This window comes from Syngnathoides biaculeatus, chromosome 18 (genome assembly GCF_019802595.1).
Source record: "Syngnathoides biaculeatus isolate LvHL_M chromosome 18, ASM1980259v1, whole genome shotgun sequence".
NCBI lineage: Eukaryota > Metazoa > Chordata > Actinopteri > Syngnathiformes > Syngnathidae > Syngnathoides > Syngnathoides biaculeatus.
Genome location: NC_084657.1, coordinates 13,984,946 through 14,010,160, shown reverse-complemented (window position 1 = coordinate 14,010,160; position 25,215 = coordinate 13,984,946). Strand labels below are relative to the sequence as shown.

General features: G+C 45.8%; 1 protein-coding gene across 1 annotated transcript; it reads right to left on the bottom strand.

The window, feature by feature from the left end:
* Positions 1-754: 754 nt before the first annotated feature.
* tecta (tectorin alpha) lies at positions 755-23,229 on the bottom strand. Its single transcript, XM_061803619.1, has 25 exons — positions 23,180-23,229; positions 19,799-19,863; positions 19,580-19,719; positions 19,176-19,463; positions 18,304-18,441; positions 17,965-18,130; positions 16,998-17,410; positions 15,799-16,369; positions 15,047-15,657; positions 13,247-13,817; positions 10,668-11,296; positions 9,678-9,996; positions 9,354-9,566; positions 7,702-7,901; positions 6,775-7,155; positions 6,407-6,705; positions 5,924-6,204; positions 5,737-5,847; positions 5,427-5,629; positions 4,449-4,612; positions 4,129-4,377; positions 3,020-3,182; positions 2,854-2,938; positions 2,647-2,766; positions 755-1,220 (listed from the first exon to the last, which is right to left on the bottom strand). The coding sequence occupies exons 2-25, from the start codon at positions 19,860-19,862 to the stop codon at positions 1,138-1,140; spliced, it is 6,462 nt and encodes a 2,153-aa protein (XP_061659603.1). The 5' UTR covers position 19,863; positions 23,180-23,229; the 3' UTR covers positions 755-1,137.
* Positions 23,230-25,215: the final 1,986 nt, after the last annotated feature.

The following is a 25,215-nucleotide window of genomic DNA, read 5'->3' as shown; positions in this document are numbered from 1 at the left end:
GAATAAAGTCCGTTACTTTGACTATATTACATCAACATTACACTTTTGTTTTCAAATATTACATGTTTATCCTTTGAAAATGAATACTTTGTACTTCTAATTTGAGGTCTTCATCCTAAAAAATAAATAAATAAATCTTGACTATTGATACTATATTTTTACTTTAAAGACACCTTTAACATGATGCCTTTATTTTTGTAAAATTACAACTTTACTCTTGGAAAATGTACCGCATTTTATCATAATGTATTTTTCACATAAAATAATAAATTTCATTTAGTGTCTTCTCACAAATCAGCGTATTTGTTTTGTGTAAAACTACAAATTTGCCACTTTTTCTCATAAAATGCATGTTTTTGTAATTATCTGACTTTATTTGTAAAATGATGACATTGTGCACAAAAACTACTCTTTTGTTGTAAAATAAGGCTTTTATTCAGAATTTTTATTTTACGACTGTGTTCGAGTAAACTTTCAACAAAATGCTCACAAAACAAATTTTGTAATAAAAATAATTATAATTCAAACTAACTCATTCTTGGAAAATGAATGTGATTTTATGACTTGTAGCAAACAAAAAAAAAAAAAAAACTTTACTGTTGCTCACTATTTTGAAAAACAAATCTTTTATAATTGTAAAATTACAACTTTTCCCTTCAATTCCAAACATATTTGTGTGAAATGTGGTTCTTTTTTTATTGTAAAATGACATCGTATTTATTCATAAAAAAAACATTTATTGATGCTCTTAATTCTCTGAACATTTTTTTTTACATTTCTCCTAACTTTTGCTCATTTACCTTTTTTTTTTGCATATGTGATATTTAAAAATATATTCACGTAAAAGCTGGAGTATTTTAGTTGATGTAATTGTACAAATGTATCCAAAAATAATTTTTCCTTCATTCTAGTCCCTGAAAATGAGAACTTTTAAAGTACAGCATATCCTGGAGGACATATGTACACTAAAACACACGTCTTACAGCGCCACCTATTGACGATAAAAGCAAAAACAGTGGAACGCACAACGCTGATCCCCAATCGACCGCCTAACACTCAAGGACAGAATGAGGTGAAGTCATGAATCAAACCGCCAGTCTTTTGCACGTCCAGGTCTTTTCTGGATGCAGTTGCGAGTCAGCGAAGAAGAAGCAGGCGCGTAGAAACGGCGGCGCTCAGCAGGAGGTGCGCAGGTGCGGGCGTGCAGCTGGAGCTCAGCGCTAAGACGGCAAAAGAAAATGAAACAAAAAGTTGGGGTTTTTTTCGCCATTCATGCATTTTTATTTATACAGTTCCACCTTGACTTGAGAGTTCCCAACCGTCAGTTTTTCGTGATACGTGCCGTCGTTGGGCTGAATTTTTTGGTTTCCAGTTCCAAGCATAAATTTGCCTTACGGGCAAAAAGACATTTGAACATAAACCAAATCTAGTTTGGTTGTCTATTTGACCAAACCGCATATTTTATGAACGTCTACGAGCTTCTTGCCAATACCCTATCCAAAACGTCATAGGCGAGCTAAAAAAAAAAAACTAGTGTCAATGGATGGATCTGTGAGAATGAATGACAGCTCCCTTTTGACCAATCAGTGAGCATCATTTTCTGAACTCCGCCCATGCTGCCCACAGCCGCGATCCTTTACCAACAAACAAAGAGAGCGCGTGCTCACTTTAAGCCTCTGAATCGCGAGTGTATAGTCCTGCTTGTATCTGATTCGGGAATATGGTGGCTGGGGAACGTGTAATGGAGACGAGCGCTATCCAGAAAGATTACTGGGAGGATATCTGGCGCGCTTTCCCACCCCAAAGCGTAGTTTAGATAAATGCAAACAGCGGATTACGGCTCGTGGTCAACCTCACGACCAGCTGAACATATCGAAGATAAATAAGCACAAAGCCGTCTGTTCCAAGGTAAGCTTTTCAATTAGTCGGTGTAACACCAATAGAGGAAGAGAGCTCAACCTGAGCCGGGCGAAACTCAAAGCTTCCAGCCGTAGCTCGGCCTCGAATCGACATATTTATGTAGCGTACAACAATCAGAAATCTCATCGCATTCGATGTCCAACATTAGTTTATGAGGTGGTTGATTCTTTCGCGTGGCCGTAAGGCTAACACGCTGCAGAAACTTTAACTGGTGTTACCGTTTGGGAAACAATGACATTTTGAATATATCCCTGTTGAAAGTCATTCAGGCCTTTCTGTACACTCTTTGTCTATGTTTCTGATACCTTGGGCAGAAAGGAAATGGAAACGCTATCGGGAATTCGCTCTAATGAATCGCCCGTAACGTGCTTCGGCTGCACTGCGTCCGCCATTTTGATCGGTAGCTTGGGGTGCATGACAGCAGTATCTAAGTAGGCCTGGCTTAATTAGGCGCCCTGCACGGATCTATCCATCTTTGCGTTAACATTTGAACACTAATGATGCAGCAACACATAGACACACAATTATTATGTCTACAGTTCAGCATTTTTGGATTCAGTCATCGTTTCGGACGAAGTTAGCTGGAATAGGCTCCTGCACTCCCGCGACCCTTGTGAGGATAAGCGTCTTGGAAAACGGACGGACGGATGGATGATTGGAGTTACGAGCACGGTCACACGCAGCAAACGAAGCCCTCGCGGCAAGGCGGCACGGCAGCCGACTTACCGCGGCAGCTCCTCCCGTCGGCTTGCAGCATCCCGGCGACGCAGCTGCAGACCGGACCGCTCGCCGCGCTCGTGCACATCTGCTCGCAGCCGCCGTTGTCCTCCTCGCACCAGTCAATCGCTGAGATAAATCCCGACAATCGCAAACAAGGAGACGCGGTTGATAAGAAAAACCTTGACTGAAAAGACGCCGATAAAGTGATCGTACCTCGTCTTTGAATGGGCCCAACGCTGAGTATGTGATCTTTGAGCACCTTCTCCTTGGACGACATCCTCCTCTTCGGCGGACAATTCTATCCCCAACAAATGTTCCGTTAGCATCGAGGAACTCGCAGGCGGAGCTCTTGGCGCGTGGGGAAGGCCGCCCTCCTCACCACTTTGCAGGCGTGCCCCTCGGCGTCGCACAGCGAAACGTCGCAGTGCAGGTGCACCTCGTCGTAGTCGCCGATGAACTTGAAGACGGTGACGTGGAAGCGGCAGGTGAGCGAGACGCCGTTCTCCGCCATGCCGATTGTGTGATCGTTGACGTTGGGACAGCTGAGGAGGAGAAGCAAAAGGTTCAAAACAGAAGTACGTCATTTTTCTCTTACGGTACGGTGTTAGATACCCAAGCATCAAATATTGTTCTCCAATGTCAAAGTAGCATGTAATAATTTCTATTTATATAAAATGATCCCATTTTCCCCGTGTCAATACTATTGCTTTGTTCTCATAACATTTGTTTTTTTATCATTTGCAATTGCATATGACATGTACTCTCTGTCACAGAATTAGGCTGAAAGGTCCAAAAAAGTAACTAGTGTACGTCGGCGCATTTAAAAGGGGGATGTCTGCAACTATGGTCCTGTCCAATCAAAGCAGATTCTCTCATTCCCTTTAAATACAGCAGAATAGTCTTGCATGGAGATGTCACTGTATGCAGAAGAGGATCTTTATATTTCCTCCATCAATCGTTGGTGTGCTACCCCCTCCGCCCCATAATCTGCGTGCCGGCCAGTAAGTGGTATGATTTTAATAAAAATATATATTAGTCATGGCGGCACGATGGGTCAGCTGCTAAAGCGTTGGCCTCATAGTTCTGAGGACCCTGGTACGATCCCGGCCCCGCTTGTCTGGGGTTTGCATGTTCTCCCCGTGCCTGCGTGGTTTTCCTCCGCGCACTCCGGTTTCCTCCCACATCCCAAAAACATGCAACATTAATTGGACACTCTAAATTGCCCGTAGGTGTGATTGTGAGTGTAGCTGTTTGTCTCTATGTGCCCTGCGATTGGCTGGCAACCAGTTCAGGATGTACCCTCCCGCCTGGCCGTTGACAGCTGGGATAGGCCCCACCACTCCCCGTGACCCTCGTGAGGATAAGCGGCAAAGAAAATGGATGGATGAATGGATATTAGCCATCAGAATAATAATTATAATGCACTAAATGAATTGATTTCTATATATCTTTCTTCCATATGTATTTATTACCCGCTTCAAGGCCTACCCTCGCTCGATTATGACGTAGCGCAGTCGGTCGCTGCTGTTGCGCGACGGCGTGGCCCAGCACACGTTGACCACCAGGATGAGCTGATTTTCATCAGCGCCCTCCACGAAGACGCCCACGTAGAGCACGTCCCTCGTGCTCAGGACCACTTCGCCTTCCCTGTACGGCTGGCGGTACGAGGCGTTCTTGTACAGCGCCATCTTGGTGATGAAGTTGCCCGCCTGGGTGGCCAGCGTGAGGTTGATCACGCTGGGGAGGAAATAAAAAGTGGTCGGAATCATCGGGGTGCGGAAACGAGGTCTATGAGCTTACTGACTAACCTGAGTATGGGTTTGATGACGGTCTCCAGCGAGATCTTCAGGTCCAACTCGTATGCGCAGGAGAACTCCACGTTGACGGTTCTATCCCGAGTGATGACATTTCCCGTGTTGTTGACGCTCTCAATCCACACAGCGTTTTTGTACATAATGTGCGTGCCGTTTGACTGTCAAAGTAGACAAAGTCAATTCGGACTGCGATAAAGGTAATTTATTCGTAGTAAATATGTGTCTGACAAATAAGCTAACAGCGGTCAATATCGTTGTGACTTTTGGCTTGTCACCATAACAAACAACTACTACTAACTATCCTGGTTGTCCATGTGTAAAATTAATGACACTAAATAATTTTTCCATAATTCAGCTCCCTCGGTAACTGACCGGCCAAACAAAACAAGCCTCCAAACAAGCCAGCAAGGTAACTAACCAACAAATTAGCCTCATAATCTGACAAACTATCGTACAAACTTTAATTGTTAGGTTGATTTACTAGCTAGCTACTAACACCTCAGTAACTTGTTACCTTTGCTTTCCTAAAGCTAGCCGTCTATCTATCTATCTATCTATCTATCTATCTATCTATCTATCTATCTATCTATCTATCTATCTATCTATCTATCTAATCTATCTATCTATCTATCTATCTATCTATCTATCTATCTATCTAATCTATCTATCTATCTATCTATCTATCTATCTATCTATCTATCTATCTATCTATCTATCTATCTATCTATCTATCTATCTATCTAACGAACTAACTGGCCTACTATGTATATAATTCATTTACGAGCTAGCAAACAAACTAACCAAACAACTAACCTGCCAATCTTTTCTTTTTAAATAAAACTAATGCAACTTGGAAATTAGTGATGTGTTGAGCGCAATCTGGCTAACTGAGTGAAGGACTAACAAAGTGAGAAAGTGCAGCAAATCCTCAACACTGTAATGTATTTAGAATAATCACGACAGTTGACTGACATGTACAAGGGAACCGCAGTGTCCTTTGGTGTTGTTGATGTGAAAGGAGATGTATTCCTCTCCCTCCACGCCGCCACAGCGCTGGTCGTTGACACGGACGTCGCCGCGCTGGAAACCCAGCTGGAAGAGCTTGCACTTGGAGATGGACACCTCCATCATGGCCGCCTTGCACGTCACCTCTGCCTCGATCACGTCGTCGTCGCCTGGCGCACACGGAAACACCGGACACAACGCAAAATTGATAAATGATGGACCGTTTGCGGCCCACCAGATGACAGAAAAACTGTTGCATCGTGCCGCAAGCGCTCACCGTGGCGGCTGGCGGGCAACTCGGGACACCCGCACAAGTCGCCTCCGTTCTCGAGCTCGCAAGTGAAGTTGGTGCAGGTCTCTGTTGCGCAGGGGTCGGAGATCCATTCTGCTAAAGATACGGTCCCCACGCGCAATGTTAGCTGCCACGGGCGAGCAAACGCATGCACAAGCGCGGGGCTTCTTACAGCAGTTCTCCTGGACGATCCACTCGGTGGTGAGGGCGCCCATGGAGCGGCAGGCCTCTGCGTAGGCGGCCAGCGAGCCGCAGACTTGCGCCCCGCGCTGGTTGTAGCAGCCGTCCAGGTAGCAGGACCGGTAGAAGGGCCGCGGGTCCAGCAGGTTGTGACACGGCTGGAAGAAGCCCTTCGGATCGGTCAGCTTCAGGCACGCGTCCTCGCGCTGCAAGGCCAGCACGGCCGAGTTGTCGCACGACCGGGCCAGCGTCACGTACTGGGTTTCGTCGCACCTGTTCGGCGATCCAAGACAACAGTATGTTGCATTGTTTCTCATGTTTTACCCTCTCATATTATCAGTTTTCTTTTTCCAAGTCTGTGAGTGAATTTTCCCAGGGTGTTGGTACAGTGGATATAAAAAGTCTACACACCCTTGTTCCAATGCCATGTTGTTGTGATACAGAACATTTTCCACCATTAAAACTGTAAGTGGACTTCCTCACCCACCTGTGCTGGATCCCGTTGGTCTTCCAGCTCTGGGCGAGGTCCAGAGCGCTGGCCGCCACCCCGCCCGTGGAGGTGATGTAGTCGTCGCCGGGGTCGCCGTTGAAGTTCCCGCACAGGCCGCACAGCTTGTCCTGCAGCCGTGCGCCCATGCTGACGCTCACCGCGTTGAAACGGTTGTAGCGCACCCGGATGTCCTGCGGCGAGTCGATGTCGACGAAACCCTCGGACGCGGACAGGCGCGTCATCAGGCCCGTCACGAATGGCACCGACACCGGGGTGCCGTTCACCTGCGTCGATCGGTGAGACCGTTGTAAATCTCGGCGCCGCTTGAGGAAAAGTGGCACTCCACTTCCCACCTTCACCGTGTTGCCCGAGATGAGGATGTTCTCCTCGTTGATGTAGAGGTAGACGTGGGAGATGGTGGTGAGGTTCGGCGCGCTCCGCTTGTCGAAGTTGGCGATGAGTTGGAAGGAGAGGTCGGGCAGCTTGTGGCAGTTGGTGGACAGCACGAAGGAGCAGGAGGCGGGCAGGCGCAGGGAGGCGTCGTCAAAGGTCTTGAACACGCCGCCGCCCGACGCCACGCACTGATGGGGGCGCCGCGAGAAGCAGCCGCGTACGCCGCGGCGCAGGGCGCACTCCTCGTCCGCCTTGCAGCGGCGCGGGTCGCACTGCACCAGGTTGCGGCCGATGCACTGGCAGCGCTTGGTGCAATCCCCGTTCCAGAACAGATGCTTGGGCTAAAACAAAAAAATTAAAATTAAAATTAAGGCTATAATGCTTGTTGCTTCAAAATCTGAACAGGGTTTATACTGTACACTCAATACTAAGAAATACATCTTAAGGATAGAACTCCAGCCCTCATAAATGAGAAAAAAAGAGTATATATATATATATATATATTATATATATATATATATATATATATTTTTTTTGCAGAGATTGCTCAACGATAGCGATACGATATTCGATTCTAAAATGAATCCATGGTGACAGCCATAACTGAAACGTAGTTGTAGAAATAAGTAAACATAGCAAGGCCTCAGTAGTTTCCACGTTAACCTCGTTGAATGTCAGCAAATGCAGTTGGAAAGTTCAGAATTATTATTTTTTTTAATATTGTGCAAATGCTGTATGCTCGTTATCTTTGTCTCTCTCTTTTTGTGACCATTATAAGACACTTAACGTAGTTTTCCACTACACCAAGCGTACTTCGATCCCTGCAAGATTTCACGCTATCTACCGCGCATCCCAAGTGTCTGCGCATTTGTGGGCGTCACACTGACCTCGTAGTACTTGCCGTCAGCGTAGCAGCCGCAGTCCTGAGGCAGGATGCAGGTCTTGCCATTGAGGACGTATCCCTGGTCACACTGGCAGCCCTCCACGCAGTCCTGGGCGCAATCCCGCTGGCCGCTGGCAGAGACGCACTGGGGAGGGCACGCCGGCACGCATCTGGAGTAGTGGCTGTTTGCCGGACATCTCTGGACTGAGAATGTTGGACGTACACAAAATGAGTCCGTTGAAAGAGACGTATTTAGCACCTTTTCATCATTTAAAACAGTTCCTAGCAAGTTATCGCTTGTCTCGCTAAAGTTTACAGATTCTTAGGGGTGGTCTTGTTTCGCCTAAGTGAGCAACTATATAAGTAAGTAAGTTTCTTTCGGCTCGTCCCGTTAGGGGTCGCCACAGCGAAACGCTCATATTTGTTTGGCACAGTTGCCCTTCCAGATGCAACCTGGAACGCCGCGGAAGTGGAGGAAAAGGTGTCGGACCTCTCTCGCTCCCTCTCGCTAACAAAAACGAAAATAATAATCTACACCTCTTTGGTTAGTATAATCAACATAATTTAACACAACGCTGACTATAATCACGCGGTAGACTAACCCTTAGCAGTGTGGAGACACAGGTTGCTTACAATGGATACCGCCGCATGACAGCCATTGATGAATTGCTTGTAGGCCTCCAGACCTTTCTAATTCTGTAGTTGGTCCACGGTATAAGCGCTTGTCGAGAAGAGGAGATAGTTGACGATATCTGGATAGGTTACCGACGCCCACATTTGTGTACTCCATTTGTGTTTCTCCAAGGCATATGGGTCGATATTGTCGATCAAAGCACACTTCTTGTCGTAACGGTTTCTTGAAACGACATTTAATGAACACCGATAACGTTCCAAAGTCTTTTTAGCCATCATGCGACACTCAGGTCAGGCCAGATGCCCCGGATGTCTATTAAACACGTGGCTTCTCTTTAGAAAAGTTGCAGGCAGCGTGAGTACAATGCCAAGAATTACACACCTTTCGGTGTAATTTTGATGCTTTTTCTGTACTCTCCGAAGATAACCCAAGATGCTAGCATAGCTCTTGCTAATGTGAAAATAGTAAGTGATACACCTTGAGAAGTATGGCTTAGTTTCAATTGTTTTGTGAAAGTTAAGGAAGTGTTCAACATTATTTTTTAGTACTAGAAAAGCTAAAATAACTAAAAACAGAGATCTTGTTACAGCTCGACAGTTGAAGCGCCGCTACCTGTCTTGAGTCCAGATTGGTCATTATCTTTAACGGTTGCAAAGGCAGTAAATCTCGACTGTGAGACTGTGAGCCAATGGCAGGTCTAGATTCTGTTATCACGATTGCTTGCATTTGCATATGCTGCACAATATCTGCAGGATTATAACAATTTTTGCACTCTATTTGAAGATTCAGCCGTGAAGTTGTAGTTTAACATACTTCCTTGACACCGATTCCTATTTAGGCAGTGCTCTGGTGGCATCTTGTGGCAATTTAGGACATTTCAGAAAGAGCACAAAACTTGCAAACAGCTGATCTTGTAAATGAGTAGCTGGAGATGGGTTTCAAAGGGGGAAAAAATGCAAAAATGTGAATTTGTGAATAGTGAAATGCTAAAATGCGTGGGATTACTGTTAATTTGTACTCACCACATGGCGTGCCGCCCCTCCAGCCGGCGGCAGGCATGCCTTGCGCGTGACAGGCGATGGCGTAGGCCTGCAGCCAGCCGCAAACTGTTTCCCGAGCTCCCCCATCCAAGCAAACGTCCTGCAGGCAGCTTTGGAAAAAGAACGCTGGCGCCACCTTACTGTGACAGCCCCCAAACGCACCCTCGCGATCCAACATCAGGCCGCACAGCCTCGCTGCCTCAGATTCCTCAAACACGTAGCGACCGTCTCGCAGACGGAAACGGAGTCCGGTCGCGGGTTTGTCGTCCGTGTCGCCGTTTTCACCGGCCAAAACGATCGCGCTACCATCCGGGAGGTTTTTCTCCCACGTGCCGCACCTCGGGCACGAATCGCTGCAGCCCACCCAGCAGAAAGCATCCCTCTCGGCCCAGGCTGTGGCCCAGTGGTCGGCGGTGGGGCTGCCAGAGCCCGAGGGCAAGTCCCCACAGAGGCCGCAGGATGCGTTGTAAAGGTGATGGGGTAAAGTCAGTAGGAGCAGAGTGTTCCAGTCGAAGACCACCTTGAGGCCGAAGTCCGTCTCCAGCACTAGCACAGTGCCCAAAGTGAAGATGGTGACCTTCCCGGAGCCAAGCTTCACGGGGAAATTCAACTGCTCCTTATTCACCTGAATGAATAAAGAAAAGCGGTCGCTGTTGGGCGAAAACATCGTATTTACAAATTTGGTCAACATGGACAATTGGACACTTGAACTATTAGATACATATCATAAACCTCTGCCTCCTGCCATACTCTGTGCGGAAAAGTGTTTCCTTGAGATTAAAAGTCTGGATGTTTTCTTTTTAGACAACAACAAGTAAAAAATAGTTCCAAGCGTACAGCAGGGGTGTCGAACTCATTTTTGTCGCGGGGCACATTGTACTTGCGGGTTCCCTCAAAGGGCAGTTATGGCTGTGAAACGATAAAAATCTTTAACCGCCTCATCATATTTACACAAGAAATTTCCGAACTAATTTTGGAATCAGAAATCAAGGGTAATGTGTTTTTCCAACTATTACAAAAATGCTTGTAATAGCTCAATGTTATCATTTATGATGTGACCATTTAAAATTTTGGTACAGATTTGAAAAAAAAAATCATGGAAGTTGATACACATGATTTGCCTTCACGGGCCACATGAAATCATGCGACGGGCCAGATCTGCCCCCCGTGCCTTGAGTTTGACACCTGCGTGGTACAGTATGTAAGTAATTAAAAATAAAAAGTTTTACATTTCAAAATAATAACCGGGGGTTCAAGCTTCACTCATTTTAACAATATCGTTCATGATTGGCTCACCATGGCGGTGTTCTTGTAGCTTCGGGACACCTCAATCTCAAAATCAAAGACCTCCAGCATGAAGCCCCTCACCCATACCGCCTGGCCCGTGTCTCTCTCCTCATTAAGAGCCAATAATTTAAACGCAGGCAAACTTCCACTTATGATTGCATCGTCCCTGCTCCCACAGTTAGTGGTGGCCAAGCTCAGGCTACAAGAGCTCTGCAGCTCAAACGAAACACCGCCAAACGGAAGGTAATGGCCATAACCGGCCACCACGCACAGGGCCTCAGTACGAGGCCTGCAGTAGTACAAGCCGTCGTCTTCCTGGCAGTACTCTTGAGGATGGCACGGCACCACCAAGCAGTATACGCTGTTGTCTGAACCGTTGCAGTAGCAGCGCTCCAGGCAGTCCCGGTCTTTCCAGAAAGTGTGGTTTGAGGGAAGCCGGCGGTTGCTTTCGGGCCCCGCGCAGCCGCATTCGCCGCGGGGCACGCACGCGCCTTCCCGCAGGGCGAAGCCGTCCTGGCAGCGGCAGCCCTCGCCGCACGGTAGCGGGCACGGTCCGTCGGGCTGGTCCAGGCCAGAGCACGTCAGGGGGCAAGCGCTGGCACACTCGTCAAAATGGCTGTTGGCTGGACAGGGAAGAGCTGGAACAGTATAGGAAGAGAGAGACCAATTATTCCTGGGGGAGGTGCGTTCACACATCTGCTTTTTGGGCATATTATGATTTACAAAGGATAAGTTCGCCTTGGCCACAGCATTCCATTTGCTGGAAACACAGTACATTATAGGATTTTGGATGAGTTTTTTCATGGTCTGTCATTACCATGGTGTCCACGATGGGGCATAAGGGCCTGTGGGGCTTTTCTGAATCCGAGAGGAGAGAATGTGACAAATGGGACGGACACCATTGCGATGGGGGTCCGTCACATTTCTCGATTTTAGCTGGATGCCGGGGCAGTTTACAAGCATATTTGTGGCTCAGAAGAGTCGGCGTCAGAGTAGGGGGGTACGTGTATGCTATCACTCGGTAAATATTTATTACCACGCTAGTTTCCCATCAACATTTAATTCACTAATACTTCCCGAGTACCAAAACACAAAACAAGAGTCTTTTATTCACTGACGTCACACAGATTCCGATTTAGAACGCGGGCGCCATCTTGGTTTGGGGAATTCACGTAAACACACGTAACTAGCCAGGAATCATTTCAGAAAGGCGTAAGAATGGGGGCGCGCTGCTATGTTATCGGTTCCTCAAATGGGCGTCGTAAACCGTCTTTCTTTCGACTGCCAGCCGTGATCAAGAACCAGTGCGATAAAACGGAGCAGCTAGCAACCAAACGGCGACAACCGTGGCTGTCTCGTATTAGCAGAGCCGATCTAGCAGCTGTGAATGCAATGCTTGTCTCCAAAAATCTGTATTTTCTGTTTCATTATAATAAGTTTGCAAAAACGAGTTACCGCACCGCTAGCTGTTTCGTGAGTTGAGTTAAAAATGTCGCCGTGGAAGTGGAGAAAATGGTGCGGGCTCGTCCCGGTCGAACCTCTCTCGCTCCCTCTCGGTAACAAAAACGAAAATAATAATCCACACCTCTTTGGTTGGTATAAGCAACATAATTTAACACAACGCTGACTATAATCATGCGGTAGACTAACCCTTAGCAGTGTGGAGACACAGGTTGCTAACAATGTATAGCGCCGCATGACGAACCCAGCCATTGATGAATTGCTTGTAGGCCTCCAAACATTTGTAATTCTTTAGTTGGTCCACGGTATAAGCGCTTGTCGAGAAGAGGAGAAAGTTGACGATGTCTGGATAGGTTACCGACGCCCGCATTTGTGTGCTCCATTTGAGTTTCTCCAAGGCACATGGGTCGATATTGTCGATCAAAGCACACTTCTTGTCGTAACGGTTTCTTGAAACAACATCTATTGAGCACTAATAACTTTCCAAAGTCTTTTTGGCCATCACGTGTCACTTTTCACAGTCGTACGAACATTTGCGTAACTCTGGTTTATTTGCAAAAGTCTTAGAGTGAACAGCGCGTGAGTAGAGTGAACTCATCCAACACGGCCAGGTGCCCTTGATGTAGTCACGTGGTCGAAAACAATCTAAAACACGTGGCTTCTCTTTAGAAAAGTTGCAGACAGTGAGAGTACAATGCCAAGAATTACACAGCCTTCGGTGTAATTTTGGTGCTTTTTCTGTACTGTCCGAAGATGACCCAAGATGCTAGCATAGCTCTCGCTAATGGGAAAATAGTAAGTGATACACCCTGAGAAGTATGGCTGAGTTTCAGTTGTTTGTGGAACTTATGGAAGTATTTCAAGATTATTTTTTAGTACTAAAAAAGCTAAAATAACTAACAACAGGTCTTGTTATAGCTTGCCAACTGAAGCGCCGCTACCTGTCTTGACTCCACATTGGTCATTATCTTTAACGGTTGCAAAGGCAGTAAATCTCGATTGCGAGACTGAAACACAGTATGTGCTAACCACTCTGATATGTACTGTAAATAATATGTCACTATCCCATAAACAGGATGCATAACCAGAACGTTCAAGCCTTGCTTTGCTCCAGCTCTTCTACTTACGGCAATTGGTGGCTGTCCTCCAGGAAGTGACAACCACCTGAGCATCCTGGCATGCAGCGGCGTAAGCTTGCAGTGAAGAACAGAGGGCTGAGCGGTCGCCCTCCTTCACGCACATGTTGTACAAGCAGTTTCGGAAAAACGGCGAGGGGTTGACCGCCCCGTGGCACGCCAGGAAGGAGCTGTTCCCGGGGTCGTTGATGTTGCCGCACATCCTCGGACTCTGATAGTGGCGTAAGTCCGTGCACATGCGATACAAGTCTTCGCAATCGCCATTGCAGGGGATGTCGTCGGCAATGGAACGCCATCCCTCCGAGAACTGCGAGGCGGACTCCGCGAGGCGTCCGTTGGGGAGGCGGAAGTCGTCCGCGGGGTCACCGTTGAAGACGCCGCACAGGCCACAGGTGACGTTGTAGAATGCAGTGGAGAGGGAGATGGTGATGGAGCCCTGTTGTGTGTAGTGAACCCGAAGTTGACCACGAGATTCCACAACCGTGCCATTACCCGGTGCTCTGTAGACCTTTATGGTCTGTGTCGGATGGACGTATGGGAGGGCGGTCAGTTTGCCGTTGACCTAGGTGAAAAAACAGATCATCAGAGAAAGAAATAAACATTTAAGACCAAGAGCTCCCCAAATGTTTTGGTCAGGGGAAGAACATTTTCCTCATGAACCAATTTCAAATTAAACATAACTAAAATGTACAGTATACTCCTCAAGTAAGCCATATTGCATCATAAAACGGGGTTTAGGAGTACAGTGACATTTTTTTTATCAAGCATAAGCAACAAGCCCGACATTTGAAAACCTGACTGACCCTTAAATTGTAACAATCCGACAAACAATGATTCCAAAACATTTTAATAGCATTTCAAAGTCATCTTGCACCAGAACGCTTAGAAATATAAGATCATTTAATGTCAGTCCACAGCAAAGACTTTCCGTAACCTCCGCGATCAACCCAGGCTAAACTTGGCTCCTACCCACCATACAAAGATGTTTGTCTCTCAGTTCAGATGCATCACTTCAACATAGAGTGTAAGTTCCTTTCGGCTTGTCCCGTTAGGGATCGCAGTTTTTACGCCGGATGCCCTTCCTGACGCAACCCCTCGAGGGGAGTGAAGGCCCCACTGGGATACGAACTTACCAAACCAGCGCGAGCTATAGAGCCTCGCATCACTTTGACATACTCCCTTAAAAACAATCAACACTCTCAGTTTTTTTTCCCCACCATCTTGTGGAATCTTGGAGCATTATTGAAAGAGTACAAAAAAATGTCATTAAGTGATTTCACGACTATATAGCGAAGGACAGGATTCTCTGCACAAACGTGAAGAAAATAAATTTTGATAGCAAATGGCCGTCCACTGACAATTCACCGTACTGTTTACTGCGTATAGTGTTATAGTTTTACACCTCCCACATGCTTTAATACAAACTTTAAACACTCTTAAATTTATTGAAACACAAACTGCAAATGCGAACGAAGCTCCTATGCTCCCCGCAACATTGTTCCTTAGCACAAGGATGCAAAAAGATGGTGACAAAGAACTGCTTTTATCAAAACGAAGGACTTCCAACTAACTTCACCAGAACTTCTTGCCATCTAGATACGACAAAATCAAGCTTCTCTACTCAATTCAACATATTTTCCACATGCTGGCACCAAAACAATGTTTTCGTCATACATTATTCATCCCGTTTGGTGCAATGGTGCAGAAGTCCCCTCCCCCAAAAAAAAAAAAAAATCTCCAAATAAGGGGAATTTGCGAATTTGAGAATATTTGGGGAAACACTCTGCTCACCTTTACCATTTCCAAATCCAGCCCTCCCACCTGAACCTCCAGGCTAGCAACCGTAACTACCATAGGTCTTTTCCAAGCAGGGCCTTTGTTCACCAGCCGTCTGCCTATCTTCACCTCCACCATTGAGCCATTAGCTGGCAGAGCGCCACACAGCCTCAGTAGGTAGTAGGAGCTGTCATCTGGGAACAGCAGGAAGGTGCCGTCAAAGGATGACGTCACAGCGTTCTGAGCGATTGAACACAGTCCCTCCCGGCGAGGGTAGCAACCTAGCGTGCCCACCTCTGCCGTGCACACCTCGCCTTCCCCGCAAGACTCATTGGAGCAAGAGATTTCACCCGCGGCCACGCAGGTGCATCGACGGCTACATTCCCCTTCTTCGCCGCTGGGGCCTGCCCAAAAAGTCTCATTGAGAGGGTAATAGAGACCGTTGTGCTCACAGCCACAGTCATCCTGCTGTACACAACGGTCGCCGCTGAGGACGTAGTCTCGGTCGCACTGACAGCCCTCGGTGCAAGGGTGGGCGCAGTACAAGGGAGCATTGATATCCGAGCAGGAGGCCGGACAGGCGCTGGTGCACACTTGGTAGTGGCTGAACGGTGGACACGTCAGGGCTGAGATCCAGCAAAAAGAGGAGAAATCGGGTCATTGTCATGTCACAGAATGGAAAAATTTAGTTCAGTGTGGAATGTGGAAGGGGGTAAATACAGGGGAATGTCTCCATTAATTTGGGGGTGTTGTCGTTTAAAACTTACCACAGAAGGTCCGAGACCTCCAGGGATGGATTGTGGCACCAAGTGCCTGACAGGCCAGAGCGTAGGCCTGGATGGCTTGGCAGAGTGTGGTGATATTGTCCTTGTTGCTACACATATCATAGACACAACTAAACACGAAAGCAGTGGGATCCACCACGCCTCTGCAGTCCCTGAAAGGCCCGTCAGTTTTGTTTAGGAGTCCGCAATAGTCTGGACCAAACAAGAACGCTTCCGTGAGCACATCGCACACGCTGCAGTTTTCTACGCAACCATCTGTACAATGCCAGTCGGCGCCCTCTGCTCGCCAGCCCCCGCCCAGTTCAGCCGCACTTTCCGCCAGGGTGCCGTCAGGGAGGAGAGGATCATCTGCGGGGTCGTCGTTGTAGTTCCCGCACAGGCCACACGTGTTGTTGAAGTAAGAGCTCGGCAGGGAGATGGAGGCATAGTGTTGGCCATCGTACGTCACCAGGAGTCCAAAATCTGTTTCCAAAGCAACGGCCACTCCGGACTGGTAGACTTTGACAGCGCCGAGCTGAAGCTGGACCGGTAGAGTCTTCATGAAGCCATCGACCTAGAGAGACCATCGGATCAGTAAATTCTAGATCACAGATTTGAGAAAAATCGCATCATCAGTCATCCATGTCATTGTCTTTGTCAAAGTTTGGAGGGCAACTGGACTCCTTCTGGGTTGTTGACTCTGTGAAGAGGTCCAGTTGCTATCAATTAATCGTTGGAGAAAAATTTGAGAAGTGTGTCCTTATCACCCATGTCTTGGTCATCCTCAAAAGTTAAAAGGCAACTAGACTATCTTGATTGTTGACACCAAGCATAAAGAGGAAGATCAGATTCCCCGCTATTCATGCCATGGTTATCAAAAGTTGAAAACCAACTTCTTGATTTTTAAATTCAAGAGTAAGTCTGGTTGTAGTTATCTTCTGAGAGAAATAAGATGAATAGATTCTTCGTCAACCATGTCGTGGTTCCACTCAAAAGTAAAAGCAACTGGACTTCTGCCTGGTTGTTGAGTCAGAGTTTTTCGAACATGAGTGTGAAAACCCATTGCAGCAGGGTCCGACCTTAGACTTTTGACAGTGATGGATCTAAGGGTAACTAAAATAGTTGAATCGACAGCAACGTGATTTATTCAGACATCAGAGTAGGATTTCAGAGAGAACGAGACCGTATCCTCAGTTGCTCACCTGAACGCTTCCCAAACTTCCTTTGAGCAATGTGACTCGGTGACTGTAGACCTCTACGGTTACATCTCTCAGCCAGGAGACAGCGGATACCCCGCGGTCTTCGTTTTTGGCCTCTACGCTGAAGAAAGGCAGCCGCGCCGCTTTCCAGCATGGCCGAGCCAGGAGGTAGGAACAAGTTCCTTGAAAGTGGTAGAGGAGACCGTCGAATGTGTGGTAGTGGGGGTCACCGAACACCACGCAGATACTGGTGCGGGTGGGCTGGCAAAAAAAGGCCCCGTCCTGTTGCTCGCAGGCCTCCAGCTGGCCGCACGGTGTGTCTTCGCAGAGCACCTCATTGTCGACGTCAAGACAGCGGCATCGTTGTAAGCAGCGGTCCGAAAGCCAGAAGACCTCACCCCGTCTATAAAAATGACCTAGAGAAGTTTTAGAGTAAAGACTTGTAAAAAGACATTAGAGAAAAGTCCCTCGATGTGTTCACATGACAGTGAGGAACGGTGCATTTGGAACCTGGACCTATAATTGGGATTGATCCAACTTAATCCACCACTTAACATCACTACTATCACTTGAGAATTATGGAAACCACACTACAAAAAGAGCAAGAGTGTTCTATATCACGGTTCATGTTTTTTTAACACATTGTTTTTTTATGAGTTTTACAGTGTACGAAATTAGGTTTGTACGTTTGTAGTGTCGTGTCGACCATGTCGTGCCGCAACATGCAAGGCAGCACTTACTTCTACTTGAATTGGATTGGGTGTAATTACGAGAAAGAAGGACAGTCGGGTGATTGCTTTTAAGATATGACATTCGACAGGTTAAAGAAATTGCTAACTTGGTTTATGTTTCATCAGCTATCGAAGAGGATACATTAACATAATTCCATTGAAGAAATATTAAAATTTAGTTTGGAAATGTACGTCAGGGCTTTTGCAGGGTTTAGGCCAGAAAAGTAGGCTCAACTTGCCATTGTAGCTGCAGCCATTGGCGGGGTCGATCAGTTCCAGGTCAACGCGAAAAAACCAGCGTCCTGGAATGTTCACGTTGGTGGTCTGCTCAATGTTCACCACATCGTTGGACCGCGATCCTGGCAGGTTCAAGAAGTGTCCGATTTCCCCACCGTTAAAACCTGACTGGAAAGAAGGGAAGCGTGTGAGGCGGACTTCAGTCTATATTTGTGTGCAAGGGTCCTCAGTTTGTCACAGATTTCTGTTGTTGTTATAGAGATCTAACCTTGAAACCTCAGATGTCCGGACCGTCATATACTAGGCACCCACTGTACTGTGTTAAACTGAATTAAGTGTACCTGAGCTGTAGTGCCACCCAGTCCGGTTAGAGGATCTCCACCGCTGGCCGTGCCTGTGCTCCAGGTGATTTCGTCATAGTTGAACAGAGCGAAGGACACTGCACCATCTGAGATTAGCACAGTTTGGAATGTGTTCACCTTTTAATCAAACAAGAGGATTGAAACAGTTTTACAAAAGAGAGAAACAGATCAAACACTGTGCATCAACTATGACTAACTGGTATCCGTGTCTGAAATTATACTTTATGGGCATGTGTAGAGTTATCAAAGACAAATCTTGAACTCAAGGTTCTTTAGATAGTTCGAGAGTTCCACACTCCAGTAAGCATTTTTTGAAGCCTGAAAAATGAACTACGTTTAGATATCAATGCTGTAAAGATTTCCAGTTTGAGTAAAAGTTCTGCAATTGGACCTCATGGATGCCTTTTCATTCAAGTATGAGCAACTTTTTGTTTAAAACTGTGACTAGTAGTCATCCAATCAGTCAGCGCCGGCAGCGCCAAAGATGGACTGGACCTTTTGGAAGAACTATCCTCCCACTAGGTTCTTTTTTTAAGGCCCAGATAAATGACCCCAACAACTAAATTCAGCCTTTAGTCCCACTTATCCAAAAGTTCCTAATTTGACTTACTACCTAATTTCCACACTAAAGTTCTAGGAACGTTCAGATCAGTTGTTAGAGGTTTCTGGACCTGGACCTAATGTAATCCCACTCCAGTAGAATATTTTTTTGCAGCCCTGATAGCTCACCACAGAATTAATTTTAGACAGTTCCAAACATTCAATGGTCCTACAAAAGTTCTCACATCTAGGGTAAAGTTTAAGAAACTGTAACAACAAACAATTCTACAGTATAGGTTTTTGGCCTTTACCGGGGTTGTCTGACTCCCGCCGTAGAAGGTGACCTGGTGCCACGTGGTGACAAATGCCCAGGTTGCCGTGAAGTTTGGGACGTTCTTGAAGTGTCGGCGGACGTCATGCGTCGCCCTCTCCAGTATTTGCGGCCGGGTGGTCTCCCTGTAGTAGACGTCTCCGCGGATCCCGTTGTGCACGTCCGCCCAGAGGGGGGCAATGAAGGACCGGCTGTCACTCAGGGGGAACGCTTCTGGCGTGAATTGGCTCACATGCTCGTTAAAGGATATCACGCCGTTATTGTTGACCTGGGAAGACAATTCGACATGATGATGATCGCATAGACCAAATAAAAACGTGATTTTGCGCTCAGTTAAGAATGGCAAAATGCTCCTGAGGGAAACTGTTGATGGTCACTTCTTACATAAATAGTGCGGTAAGGAGTACTGAAGAAAACGAAGGGCACAAGCAGAGGAATCTCAGGGGAGCTCCCGTCGTCCATCTTGGGGGTCTCCAGATCCATGTGGACAGGTCCAAATGGATACAGGACATCACGGGTACGGACTAAAATGGGGAAAAAAAAATATGGTAAGAAATGGATGGGTTCCATTTGAAGATGTCAAGGTGCCTAATGTTCAAATACCTCTCGTGCGAGCAGATACGGTGACCATGCAGAGCAGAAGGACCTGACAGACTGGCCTCAACATTCTAAACAAAAACCAGTATGTGAAGACGCAGTCCAGAACCAGCAAAACACGAGTGGGATAAGTAGCCTGGGGGACCATTGACACGGCTCATCATTTAATATTAAAAACTAATTCAACTTCAGAGAAATTTCTTTTAAACCTTAACATTTAAATTTGTGCTCTTTGGTGTTTATTTACTACCATAATAAAATCACTAACATTATGGAGTGTTTGTGGTAATTGATGTCAAGTGAAAAGTAACCTTTAAGACAAAAAAAAAAAAAAAAGATTGAAATCAGCTGTCAGCGTCTACTGGAACACAATATTGCACAATGGCCACATGTCAGTCTACTGGAATCTAATAATCACACACAAGATTATGGAGCAATTAGATCCGCATCTACTGGAACGCTTAATCATAACACTCAACTTTGTGGAGCCACGTCAGTATCGACAAAACTATGCAATCAAGTCACGCAACTTTGTGGCACGACCAAATGTCGAAGTCCACTTGAACTCTAAAGTGTCACAAGCAACAGTGTAGAGCAACCGCATCTCAGAGTCTTCTGAAACTCTGAATTGCGGAGTTACCACAAGTCAGAGTCTGTATGATCACAACCATGTTGTGGCTCCAGAAGTACATTTCACGATGACTTGTTCAAGAGCAGTCTCCCAGGTCTCCCCCGGGGTGCCCCTGAAAAGAAGCCATTATGTGTACCAGGACAATGTGTCAGGATCACATTAGCCTTACGGTCCCCATGCGAGGAGGCAGCGATGGATTACAGGCTTGTTCCCTACTGCTCTGACGGGACCGCCAAAAGGGAGACCGCGTTACCATTGAGAGGGCTGGGGGGGCGCTAATGGCTTAGAGAGATGAGTTTTGCTTGCCAAGGTCATAGCAGAGTGGCAGCAGCTTGGCAAACTCCATATCCCATCAGTAAAAGTCGGATTTGATGGTCACCTTTTAGCATTGAAAATGTGAGCATTGTGCTTTGAAGACTCTCTCTCTCGGGGGCACTGTGGAGGAGCTGTAGAGTGTTGGCCTCACAATTTTGAGGGGCAGGGTTCAAATCCCAGCACCGCCTGTGTGGAGTTTGAGTGGGTTTTTCTCCCTGGATTGATTGGGGACTCTAAATTTCCCGTAGGTGTGACTGTTGTCTGTCTCCACGCGCCCTGCGATTGGCTAGGAACCAGTTCAGGGTGTTCCCCGCCTCTTGCGTGATGATGACACCTGGGATAGGCTCCAGCAGTCCCACGACCGTCATGAGGATGAGCCGCTCAGAAAACAGAAAACGGATGGATATTATGCACACACCACCCAATCATGGATTAAAATCCTTCAGTGCGTTTGAAGTTCCGCTCCTCCAGCCAGTAGAGGTCCAGACCCATCTGAAGTGTGCTAGATGATCCACAGGAGGCATGGGAAAGGGCAATGTGGTCAGATGAGAACAAAAAAAAATGTTTTTGGGATCAACTCTACTCCAGGCGCTTAAATGATAAATTAGGTACATGCTTAAATGGTAAAGAGTACGATCACAAAAATCCCAATTGTGACGCATGGAAGGGGAAATGTATTGCTTTAGAGTGCTAAGATGGGTCTTGACTGGGTGTTCCTCCACAACTTTTTCTTCTTTTCCTTTCGGCTTGTCCCGTTAGGAGTCGCCACAGCGTGTCATCTTTTTCCATCTCAGCCTACCTCGTGCATCGTCCTCTCTTAACACCAAGTGACCTCATGTCCTCCCTCACAACATCCATCAACCTTTTTTTTTTTTTTTGGTCTTCCTTTCGCTCTTTTGGCTGGCAGGTCCATCCTCAGCACCCTTCTACCAATATACTCACTCTCTCACCTCTGGACATGTCCAAACCATCGAACTCTGCTCTCTCGAACCTTGTCTCCAAAACATCCAAGTTTGGCTGTCCCACTAAAGAGCTCATTTCTAATCCTATCCTACCTGCTCACTCCGACCGAGAACCTCAACATCTTCATTTCTGCCACCTCCAGTTCACCTTCCTGTTGTTTCTTCATTGCCACCGTCTCTAATCCGTACTCTTGTCTAGCCTTCGCCACCTCTACCTTTTCCCTATGTCGCATTTCAATGTATTCCTTTCTCCTCTCCTCTGTCCTCTCACTGTCCCACTTCTTCTTTACTAATCTCTTTCCTTGTATGACTTCCTGTATTTTGGGGTTCCACCACCAGGTCCCCTTCTCCTCTTTCCTAGCAGACAACACACCAAGTTCTCTACTGCCTGTCTCTCTGATCACCTCGGCTATGTAGTCTTCCAAGACAAAGGCCCGAAACACACAAACTGGACAAGTGATTAGCAACTCCGAAGCATCTCATGGTCCAGGAGAGGTCCAAAGCCCAACCCTACTGCCCAGCGACAGTACCGAACACCTGAAAGATGTGCAGAATATTTGTATCAAGGAGCCGACCTAAATCCCCGTTCCAAGGGATATCCACCTGGTCAAGAAGCCCAGAAAACATTTGACCTAAGTAACACATTTTCTGCACTATAAGGCGCACCTAAAAGACTTTTAATTTTCCCAAAAGCCGACTTATAATCCGGTGTGCCTTATATATGGATCAATATTGAGCCTTTAGTGCAGCTCCATGTAATGGATGCATAACGTAACCCCAGCTAATGCAGCATCTATTCTATGCTCCTTATAATGTGGCCCGCCTTATATACGAAAAAAGTTTTAAAATAGGCCATTCATCTAAAGTGCGCCTTATAATGCGTCACGCCTTATAGTGCAGAAAATACAGTAAAACAAACATTTCTGTACTAAGATCTAGTTTCCATATTGTCAAAAACCTTTTTCATAGAAGAAAATCCAAATTCATGATTTAAAAATCCCACTGTGTGAGTCTCTGGATTTGCCAATTGTGTCTCTCATAGTTGAAGTCCCTACGATGAAAAATCTTGCAAAATCTATTTTCCCCACTGTATATGTATATATGTTTATAGATGTTGACATTGATATTTAAACTACACTAGACATTTTTCCCCATTCCATTTTACCATTATTTACTTTATTTCAATCATGAAATATTCACTAGTTATATTATATAAAAAATGTGAATGTTTCAATGATGATATACCAGTACAACTTTATTATTATTATACATATAAGACATAATAGTAGGTATAATATTCCCAGTTTACCCAGATAGGGTATTTTATTTTCCCTGGGCTGTTGTTAATAATTGCAAATAAATGCTTGAATGAATAACATACAGGTTAAGATATGCAAATTTTGAAGTTGTTGTTTAGAGGGTACTCAGGAATGCACCTTGACAGAATTTGTAATAATGTGTCAAAAAGTATGACCTCACCTGCCAACTCGACAAGACGGACATGGAGCGCCTCTCTAATCCAATTTGGCAACCCCCACCCAACGCAGCCCCATCCAGTGGGCGAGCATCCAGGGCGCAAACAAGTCGACGGCGTCCGTTTTCCAACTTCCACAAATCAAACGCGCTCCATCTGAATCCGTCAAATGAGGCTCGGCGTGGGCGAAAAATGTGCGTGAGGCAACTTCAGCGGGATTGACTTCAATTTAACAGGAGATGAGCGTTTGTGCAAGAGGGGAGGGGAAAAGGGGGAGGGACAGCATAGGAATGTCCAGTGGCGAGAGAGTTGAGGCAGATTAGACATGTGAAATAATGATGGAGAGAAATGAACTTCCACATTTGGCTACGTTAGCAAACAATTCGCGGAAACCATTACTGCATCTAGAAGTAATTTGGCTTAATTGGCGATACAAGTCATATGACAACCAGATATCTACAATTTTACAGTACAACTTTTCTTTACTTTTCATTTGTTTCAATATGAAAAAAAAACCCAACTGATTTCAATGTTTTTGCCCCCCCCCAAAAACAATTGAGATACAAGTTTTAAGAAAATCAGGTTCTTCATTTTTTTTTATTTAGGAAAATCAATAGTTCTTTTTCATATATTTACATACAGAAAAAAAAAAAATATTTCAAAATACATTACATGGAAGCCAGATTTCTCCAAGTATTGAGATTGTTGGTTGCCTGTAAAAAAAAAAGAATGATAAAAATCTCTTGAATACGGAAGCATATTACTGCCACTCCCCCCCAAAAAAGGTCACGTTTCATATAATTATGTGAAAAGTTTCACATAAATATGTGATCATTTGGTTGTGTCACAAATTTAACTTAATCTTTTATTGATATTCTTTTGGAGGATGAATAAAAACAGCTAAAACATTCTGATGAAGATGAAAATGATCACATATTTCTGTGAAACTTTTCACATAATTGAAATGCGACCTTTTTTTGTTGTTGTTGTGGCAGTAATACGCTTCCGTACTTAAATGAAAATCAGTTCTCTCTAAATTGTCATTTCATTCATTTTCCGGATGGTTCTAGATGAGTGGTTTTGAAATCTCTCGAGCAAATGACTATATATGTGCAGTGGAAAACATCAGAATGTTTTAGCTGTTTTTATTCATCCCCCAAAAGAATATCAATAAAATTCAATCAAATTTGTGACACAACCGTGAACATAAACAGTCTTCTCAATCAGAATCCGCTTTATGGGCCGATTATGTCATGTGACACGTGAAGAATTTGGGAGCTGCTGTCCTTGCTTTTCCCTGAACACTGTGCATACATGGCCATAAAAATCAACTCAAGATATTTTAATCTTACTTGCTAAAGATGCTAACGACAGAACACCCCAGTTTGGACTCCTGAAATTACTTGGCTTACTAAAACTGACTAAAACACTCAAACAATAGCACCTCACGAGGGAAACCTCAAGTCCTTAAACCGGCCTTCCAAAGATGTATGCAAGGTAACGTTACAGAATTAACATGAGCCACTTTGGATACTATGTCTCACTTCCTTTTTAATCGAGCAAAGCGTAAATTTTCCAGGATACCCAAGACACATAGTTGCCGGAGATGCTCGGCCGATAGCAGGGGGGGGGGGGGGAACTCTCAGGTGGATTTTTGGTGATGGGGTCTGGGAAAGCGGGTTGAAGGGCGCTGAGTCGAGGCTTTGTTGCAGCAGGACAGTGGAGGGTAACTGGAGAGGTGGGAAGGAGGGAGTAAGACATGTGAAAGGCTCCGGGAGTGAGGCCAGGACCCTTGGTACCATTAAGATGCACTAAAGCTCTCTTAGCTGAGGCTTCTTTTATGATCCACCTCTAAGACTCAGCATAAATTGGACAGGTACTGACCGGTGAAAGGCGGAACTGCACAAAGGCTTGAGGATATCAAGAGTTACCAATGACCAGGTGGCCCAGGAGAGGTTTTGGGAGAAGCGCTGAATGAAAAAGGTGAAAAAGATGGCGGTGTCCTGATACGAACTCACACAGGGACAAACTGCTGTTTTGT